The sequence below is a fragment of the Corvus brachyrhynchos genome, unplaced genomic scaffold, assembly GCF_000691975.1.
Source record: "Corvus brachyrhynchos isolate BGI_N302 unplaced genomic scaffold, ASM69197v1 scaffold692, whole genome shotgun sequence".
Lineage (NCBI taxonomy): Eukaryota > Metazoa > Chordata > Aves > Passeriformes > Corvidae > Corvus > Corvus brachyrhynchos.
Window position 1 is genome coordinate 196,429 of NW_008236762.1, and position 8,466 is coordinate 204,894.

Below are 8,466 nucleotides of genomic sequence, written 5' to 3' on the forward strand. Positions count from 1 at the left end.
CGGGAGTGGAAGGGGTGGACACCAGGAGCTCCAGCGACCACCACCTGGAGACCACGAGCACCATCTCCACGGTCTCCAGCATGTCCACGCTGTCCTCGGAGAGCGGCGAGCCCACCGACACCTACACGTCCTTCGCCGACGGCCAAACTTTTCTACTCGAGAAGCCACCAGTGCCTCCAAAGCCCAAACTCAAGTCCCAGCTCAGCAAGGGGCCGGTTACTTTCAGGGACCCACTTTTGAAGCAGTCTTCGGACAGCGAGCTCATCTCCCAGCACCACGCGGCCACGCTGGCGGCCACCAGCGCGGCCCGGCCACGCTACCTCTTTCAGAGAAGGTCCAAGCTATGGGGCGACCCCATGGAGAGCAGGCCCGGCCACGGGGCCGAAGAGGACAAACCAACTGTGATCAGCGAGCTGAGCTCCCGCCTCCAGCAGCTCAACAAGGACACGCGCTCCTTGGGCGAGGAACCGGCCGGCTCCGCCCTGGATCCCGGCAAGAAGTCGCCGGTGGTGGCCGCACGGTAAGAGCCGGGCGTGGCCAGGGTTGGGGACGGGGCGGGTGACACTGCCAAGGACCCAGAGGTGGTTTTGAGGGACATCTCAGAGCTTCAGGGGCTCGGTGGAGGGGCTGGAACATCTCTGGGAGTTGTGGGATGGGCTCCCGGCGCGTCGTGGTTGTGGCTTCTCCTCGCACTCAGCCTTTCCCGTCGCTCCGTGTCCCCTCCTCCCTGTGTGACGATGGTGTGGTGACGGTGTGGTGACAATGATGACGGTGTGGTGACGGTGATGACGGTGTGGTGACGATGATGATGGTGTGGTGACGATGATGATGGTGTGGTGACAATGATGATGGTGTGGTGACGATGCTGATGCTGTGGTGATGATGACGATGCTGTGGTGACGATATCAAGTCCTGGGTCACTCCCTCCGTGTTCTCTCCTGGCCAAGCACCAAGGATGGGTTTTTCCGGGGCTTTTCCATTTCTGAGGATCTCCGGGGCTTGTCCCACTCAGGAGGTGACAAAGGTCACAGACAGAACGTGGTGGCACCAGCTCCGCCCTGGTTCTGCCTCACTCACCCGACCCTAAAACGATCCCAAACCTTCCAAATCAGAGCCCAAATCCTTAAAAAGCTTGGGAATATCAAATCCCAGCAGGAAGTGACCCAAAATTCCGAGTCTTGTCTTTTGGGTGCAGCCCCCCAGAGCCACCATGAACCGGTGTCACCCGGTGTCACCCATGAGTGCCCGGGCTCAGTGAGGTGCCGGGAGCTCTGGATCAAGGGCAGCCCTTCCCATGGGAAAAACTTTTCCAACCAAACCATCCCGGCCACGGCTCCTCCCTGTGCGTGGCGCTGGCACAGGAGGTGACATTTCAGGCAGTGGCCTTGGGGACAAAGTGTCCCGGAGCATCGCGGGGTCGCTCCGGCCTCCAGCGGCCTCTCCCAGCGGATCCAAACTGGGAATACTGGGAGCAGATCCCAGGTGTCATTCCCTGCAGAGCCACGTGTCACCCGAGGTCCCCTCCCTCATCCCGAGCTGAGGGTGTTTGGGGATCCTCTGGAATCGGGGCTGTGCCCATCTCCAGCGGCACCGGAAATTTGGGAATTCCAGGCTTTTACAAGCCCTGCCAGGATCCCACCCCGGTTTGGGGTTTCCTGCTGGGAATCCTCTGGCTCCCGCTGACATCGGAACGTCCCTTTCGAACGTCCCTTTCCACGTCCCCGTCCCTTCCATCCGTGTCCATCTGATCTCCTGGCTTTTCCCGGAGCAATTTCCCCGATCTCCAGGCTCACCCCTTCTCCATCCTCTCTTCCTGCCTTCCCTGCAATCCCTGCAATTCCCATGGCTCCGTGCCCCCCTCCTCCCGTTTTCCCGCACATCCCGTCCTCGCTCCCCGCTGGAATCCGGCCCTTCCAGCCATCCCGCAGAGTCCCACATTCCCGGTTTTTTCCCTTTCGGGAAAGTCACGGCCTTTCCTCTCCGGAGTTCGGGATGTCAAAGGCTTGAAACGTTTCCCGGGAAGTCGGTGGTGGATGGAATTTTTAATGATGGCGGCCGCTCACCCGCGTTGTCCGAGTTCTCCTCGGTTTTTATGGAACTGCTGTGAATTCAGGGAATAATGGGAGGAAGGTTAGGTAAGAGGGGCTGACCCAGTTTGGGACACGTTTTCCAGGCTCTGGAATTGTCCAGAGAAGGGAAGTGTCACCTGATTGTCCCTCAAAGCTGCCAGGAGCCAGAAGTGGCCTGGAATCCCACAGGGATGGGGACAGTGAGGTGGCCTGGAATCCCAAAAGGGACATTGAGGCATCCTGGAGATTTACAGGGATGGGGACAGTGGAATTCTAACGGGATGGGGGCACTGAGGGGGTCCTGGAGTCCCAAATGGGGACACTGAAGAGTCCTGGAATCCCACAGGGATGGGGACACTGAGAGGTCTTGGAATCCCACAAGGAACGGGGACACTGAGGTGACCTGGAATTCCAAAAGGGACACTGAGGTGACCTCGAGTCCCACGGGGATGTGGACTGGGAGAAGTCCTGGAATTGTGCAGGGATGGGGACAGGGGGTGACCTGGAGTCCCAAAAGGGACATTGAGGTGGCCTGGAGTCCCCAGAGGGGATGCTGAGGGGTCTTGGAATCCCACAAGGAACAGGGACAATGAGGTGACCCGGAATCCTACAGGGATGGGGACAGGGAGATGACCTGGAATCCCACAGGGATGGGGACACTGAGGTGTCCTGGAGTCCCCAAAAGGACACTGGGGGCTCTTGGAATTCCACAAGGAATGAGGACACTGAGGTGTCCTGGAATCCCACAGGGACTGGGACACTGATATTCCCATAGCTGATCCCCCCCCCCCCACCCTTTCCAGCAGCTCTGGATCCGTGGGATGCAGTGGAGCAGTTCACCTTCCATTCGGGAATCATCCTGGAATTCCTTCCTCCCCACATTTACCCTGAATTCCCAGCAATTCCATCCAAGCGCGGGGAATTCCCTGCTCCAGAACAGTCCCTGGCACCTTTCCCTCACCGATCCCTGTGGGAATCCTCCCTGGGAGCCCCGGGAAGCCCCAATCCATGACTTTTTCCGTAGCTCTAACTCCGGCTCTGTCTCCTCCCAAGCCGGGCATCCGCGGAAGCACCTTTGAGCCGAGGGACTGGGAAAGAGCCCAAGGAATTCTGACAATGGGAACGTCAGGTCACAGTTCAGGCCACTGATGGTGACAATTCCGGGATGAGGGACCGGGACACCCGGGATGGTGACAGTGACAGCGGAGCGAGGGGCCAACTTCCCTTCATCCGTGGTGGCCCTTGGTGGCCGTGTCCAAGAGCAGCTTCCTCGTGTCTAACCCAAAATCCTGGAATTGTTGAGGTTGGAAAACCCCTCTGATCCCACCGAGTCCGAGCATTCCCAGCACTGCCCCGTGTCCCCAAGTGCCACATCCACATGGCTTTTAATCCCGCCGGGAATGGGGATCCCACCCCTTCCCTGGGCATCCCATTCTGACGCTTCATAAACTTTTCGGGAAGGAATTTTCCCAAAATCCAACTCCACCCCGAGGTGATTCCCTCTTGTTCCCTGGGAGCAGAAGCCCCCCCGCCCCGGGTGGGATTCCAGTCCGGGATTCCTGGAGTGGTGGCAGGATCCTGGAAATCCCCAGGATCCTGGAAAACCCCGCTGAGCCGCGGGAGAAAGTCGGGATGTGCCGGAGTCGATCCCAATCCCGATCCCGCTGCCGGGAGCCGCGCGAGGCCGCAGCGCGTTCCTTGTGTGACATCCGTGTCCCCAATAAAGCTGACGGTGACCATGACAGGTGTGTGTGTGTCATTGGGGACACGGCCATTCCCAGGATTTTTGGGAGCCACATTCCATGCCCGGAGCCAGCTCCGGCCTCACCGCTCCAGGAGATATTCCCGCAAAATTCCCGTCCCGTGCCCCGCTGTCCTGTGGCCACCCAGCCCCACCAGGCTCCTGCCATCCATAATCCTGGTTGGATCCACCTTCCCAACCTCTGGGACTCACTGGGAGCATCCCGAACATCCCAAAAACCCCGTCCCAGCTGATTTGTCTTTTCCAGCCGATTAGAACGATCTGGTCACGGTTTAATTCCCAGGAATTTGGGATGTGGAGGGCCCAGGATTTGTCCAGGTCATTCCCAGTCATCCACTGGGAAGAGCAGAGCTTTGTATTTTCCTCTGGAATTTGGAAGGAGGCTCCAAATCCAGAACTGTGGGAGTTTTGCCCATCCCGAGGGTTTTTCCAGTTTTTTCCAGCACATTTCCAGCTTTTCCAAGAGTTTTCCTTAGCATTGATAAATCTCCAAGGCAGCTTCCAGGAGAGTTCCGATGTTTTGGGGCTCCGGAGCTGGGCCAGGGCGAGCTTTTCTGAGGGATTCTGGCTCCTGGGGACTTCCCGGGAACATCCCAATGGTCCCAGTTTGGGGCTCTGGATCTGAGGGAAACTTCACCAAGGGGTTCTGGTGACTCCCCGGGAGCATCCCAAATGTCCCAGTTTGGGGCTCTGGATCCAGGCTCAGGGAAGCTTTTCCAAGAGGTCCTGGCTTCTGGGGACTTCCCAGGAACATCCCAAGTATCCCAGTTTGGGGCTCCAGATCCGAGCTCAGGGGAGCTTTTCCAAGGGATCCTGGGGACTTCCAAGAACATCCCAAATGTCCCAGTTTGGGGCTCTGGATCCGAAGGAAACTTTGCCAAAGGGTGCCAGGGATTCCCCAGGAACATCCCAATGGTCCCAGTTTGGGGCTCTGGATCTGAGGGATTTTTGCCAAGGGGTTCTGGTGATTCTTCAGGAGCATCCCAACCGTCCCAGTTTGGGGCTCCAGATCCGAGCTCAGGGAAGCTTTTCCAAGGGCTCCTGGGGGACTTCCAGGAACATCCCAAATCTCCTGGTTTGGGGCTCCAGATCCGAGCTCAGGGGAGCTTTTCCAAGGGATCCTGGGGACTTCCAAGAACATCCCAAATGTCCCAGTTTGGGGCTCTGGATCCAGGCTCAGGGAAGCTTTTCCAAGGGATTCTGGGGACTTCCAAGAACATCCCAAATGTCCCAGTTTGGGGCTCCAGATCCGAGCTCAGGGGAGCTTTTCCAAGGGATTCTGGGTCCCAGGAGCTCCCCGGGAGCATCCCAATCGTCCTGATTTGGGGCTCCAGATCCAAGGTCAGGGAAGCTTTTCCAAGGGCTCCTGGGGACTCCCAGGAACATCCCGAATATTCCCATTTGGGGCTCTGGATCCAGGCTCAGGGAAGGTCAGGGAAGCTTTTCCAAGGGCTCCTGGGGACTTCCAAGAACATCCCAAATCTGCTGGTTTGGGGCTCCAGATCCGAGCTCAGGGGAGCTTTTCCAAGGGCTCCCCGGGACCATCCCAAGTGTCCCAGTTTGGAGCTCTGGATCTGAGGGAAACTTTTCCAAGGGTTCTTCATGTCTTTGCTCATTCCTTTGCTTCTCTTTAACCCCAAAAGGCTCCCGGGAAGTGGAATTTGAGCTTCCAAAGGGAGCCTTTCCGGTGCTGCTCTGCAATTCCATGAATTCCTTTGTATTCCCACAGATCTGAGGGAGAAGGAGAAGAAACTTGAGCCTTTTTGGGGGTTTTAGCTCCTTTTAGGGTAAAGCTGCCTCTTTTTCTCCGATCCTAAACGAATTCCGTGTCCCGGAAGTGGTGTCACATCCCAGCACAAGCTTGGAAAATCACCCCCCTCTTTCCTTGTAGGCTTGGGGAAATTCCCATGGGAAGCAGGGATTTGGGATGAAAATTGAGGGAATCGGCTGTGGGGAGGGAAGGAAAAGGGGAATTGGCATCGCTGAGCGAGGGAGGGTGGGAATACGTGGGATTTGTGTGGCAGGGACGGGTGGGGATGAGGTGGCCATGTTTGGAGAGGAGGTGGCCAGGATTGAGGAGGAGATGGGCAAGTCTGGGAAGAGGTGACAAGGATTGGGAAGGAGGTGGCCAGGTTCAGGGAGGAGGTGGCCAAGTTCAGGGAGGAGGTGGCCAGGATTGAGGAGGAGGAGGTGGCCTCATTTGGAGAGGAGGTAGCCAGGATTGAGGAGCAGGTGGTCAAGTTTGGAGAGAAGGTGACCAAGTTTGGGAAGAGGTGGCCACGTTCAGGAAGAAGGTGGCCAAGTTTGGCATGGAGGTGACCAGAATTGGGAAGGTGTTGAGGTTTGGGATGGAGGTGACCAAGTTTGGGAAAGAGGTGGCCAGGATTGGGAAGAAGTGGCCGGGGTTGGGGTGGAGGTGGCCATGTTTGAGAAGGTGACCAAGATTGAGGAGGTGGCCCCATGTTGTGAGGAGGTGGCCAAGTTTGGACAGAAGGTGACCAGCTTTGGAAGGGAGATGTCCAGGACTGGGAAGGAGATAGCCAGGATTGGGATAGAGATGGCCAGGACTGGGAAGGAAATGTCCAGGTTCAGGAAGGAGGTGGCCAAGATGGAGGAGGAGGTGGCCAGGACTGGCATAGAGATGACCAGGTTTGGGAAGGAGGTGACCAGGATTTGGAAGGAGAAATGTCCAGGATTAGGATGGAGGTGGCCAGGATTGGAGAGGAGGTGACAGGATTGGCAAGGAGATGTCCGGGACTGGGGTGGAGGTGACCAGGTTTGAAGAGGAGGAGACCAGGTTTGGGATGGAGATGACCGGGATTGGGAAGGAGATGCCAGGTTCAGGAAGGAGGTGCTGGGTTTAGGCCAGAGGTGGCCACATTTGAGGTGGAGATGGCCAGGATTGGAGAGAAGGTAACAGGGTTTGGGGGAAAAGTGGCCAGGATTGGGAAGGAGATTTCAGGATTGGGATGGAGGTTCCAGGATTGGGATGGAGGTGACCAGGATTGATTGGAGGTTCCAGGATTGGGATGGAGGTTCCAGGATTGATTTGAGGTTCCAGGATTGGGATGGAGGTGACCAGGATTGATTGGAGGTTCCAGGATTGGGATGGAGGTTCCAGGATTGATTTGAGGTTCCAGGATTGGGATGGAGGTGACCAGGATTGATTGGAGGTTCCAGGATTGGGATGGAGGTTCCAGGATTGATTTGAGGTTCCAGGATTGGGATGGAGGTGACCAGGATTGATTGGAGGTTCCAGGATTGGGATGGAGGTTCCAGGATTGATTTGAGGTTCCAGGATTGGGATGGAGGTGACCAGGATTGATTGGAGGTTCCAGGATTGGGATGGAGGTTCCAGGATTGATTTGAGGTTCCAGGATTGGGATGGAGGTGACCAGGATTGATTGGAGGTTCCAGGATTGGGATGGAGGTTCCAGGATTGATTTGAGGTTCCAGGATTGGGATGGAGGTGACCAGGATTGATTGGAGGTTCCAGGATTGGGATGGAGGTTCCAGGATTGATTTGAGGTTCCAGGATTGGGATGGAGGTGACCAGGATTCATTGGGATGGAGGTTCCAGGATTGGGAATGAGGAGGCCACGCTGCCGGTGGCCACACCCCCTGCGGATTCCCCACCTTCCCTCCCACGTGGCTCCATGGATTCCCCTTCCCATGGGAAGAGGTTTCTCCTGGGGTCCCTGGACAGGGTGGGGCAGGAGATCTCCCAGATCTCCACCCCTCTGGGTTTCCGTGGGATTTTCCCAGGTTCTCCAAGGACATCAGGCTGAGCCAGTAGAGCCTTGGGAGAGCTCAGGAAGGTGGAGCCATGGAAAACCGGGAATTTTGGGGGGCTGCATTGAGAGGGCCCTTCCATCCCTCGATCCCAGATTATCCCGAGGTGCCGCGGGATCTGGGAAGGGTTGGATGCCTACAAGGAGACAGGGTCCCAGCGCGTGTCCTGTCCCGGTGTCACCGTGTGCCCGCGTCACCGCTCCGCTGCCTTCTCCCATCCCAACATCACCCATCACCCTCATCCCAAGGAAACGGGACTCGGGCTTTTTGGGAAATTTGGGAAGAGCAGTGAGGGGTGGCTGGAGCTCCATGGGATGAGCTCCAGGTCCTGAAGGAGCGTCCAAGAGGGAGGAGTGGAAGCGTCCCCAGCTCGGGATGTTCCCGTCAAACAGGGATTTGTCACCTTTTCCTTGAGGTGGAAATCATGGGAAAAGGGTTTTTCCTTGGAGAAATCCGGAGGGATCCATTCCAGGTGGAGTTCAGGGAAGGAGGGAGCTCCGGATGTTCTGCAGGATCTCTCATGGGAAGAGATTGGCTTGGGAAGGCCCATGGGCAGCACTCAAGGAATTGGGAATTTTCCTAGGGATTCCAGCCCTAAATTCCCTTTTCCTGCTGGGATCAGAGAAGGATAAAGGGATTTTTAGTTACAACATCCCTGATCCTGCCAGACCTCCCTGCTGGAGCTTCCCAGACACCGGGATTGCTCCGGATTGTCCCTGCTCCAGGAGGGACCAGGGCGGAGCCAGTGGATAAATCCCAATCCCAAAACTGCTCCGGACAAATCCCAGCTGGAGCCTGGGAGCCCCTTGGATCAGGGAACAGCAGCTCCTCTCCCTTCCCACT

At 57.1% G+C, this 8,466-nt stretch overlaps 2 protein-coding genes across 14 annotated transcripts in view; both read left to right on the top strand.

The window, feature by feature from the left end:
• LOC103625269 (SH3 and multiple ankyrin repeat domains protein 3) overlaps nucleotides 1-8,466 on the top strand; it is a gene marked incomplete at both ends in the record, with an annotated part of 100,186 nt that overhangs the window by 83,214 nt on the left and 8,506 nt on the right. Inside the window, one exon of the mRNA XM_017727124.1 lies at nucleotides 7-520. Within this exon, the coding sequence (XP_017582613.1) occupies nucleotides 7-520 (514 nt within the window). The remainder of the gene's footprint in view (nucleotides 1-6; nucleotides 521-8,466) is intronic.
• LOC108444909 lies at nucleotides 827-8,456 on the top strand. 13 transcript variants are annotated; one of them, XM_017727136.1, is made up of 4 exons: nucleotides 827-5,955; nucleotides 6,886-7,004; nucleotides 7,044-7,083; nucleotides 7,123-8,456. In XM_017727136.1, the coding sequence occupies exon 1, from the start codon at nucleotides 4,504-4,506 to the stop codon at nucleotides 5,407-5,409; it is 906 nt and encodes a 301-aa protein (XP_017582625.1). In that variant the 5' UTR covers nucleotides 827-4,503; the 3' UTR covers nucleotides 5,410-5,955; nucleotides 6,886-7,004; nucleotides 7,044-7,083; nucleotides 7,123-8,456. The 13 variants fall into 13 exon arrangements, 10 of the variants coding, with proteins under 10 accessions (XP_017582625.1, XP_017582618.1, XP_017582619.1 ...); XM_017727129.1 differs by having other exon boundaries at nucleotides 6,886-7,320; nucleotides 7,360-8,456; XM_017727130.1 differs by having other exon boundaries at nucleotides 6,886-7,241; nucleotides 7,281-8,456.

Coding starts and splice junctions, on each gene's coding strand:
- LOC108444909 (XM_017727128.1), top strand. CDS start 4,504: ATGTCCCAGTTTGGGGCTCTGGATCCAGGCTCAGGGAAGCTTTTCCAA.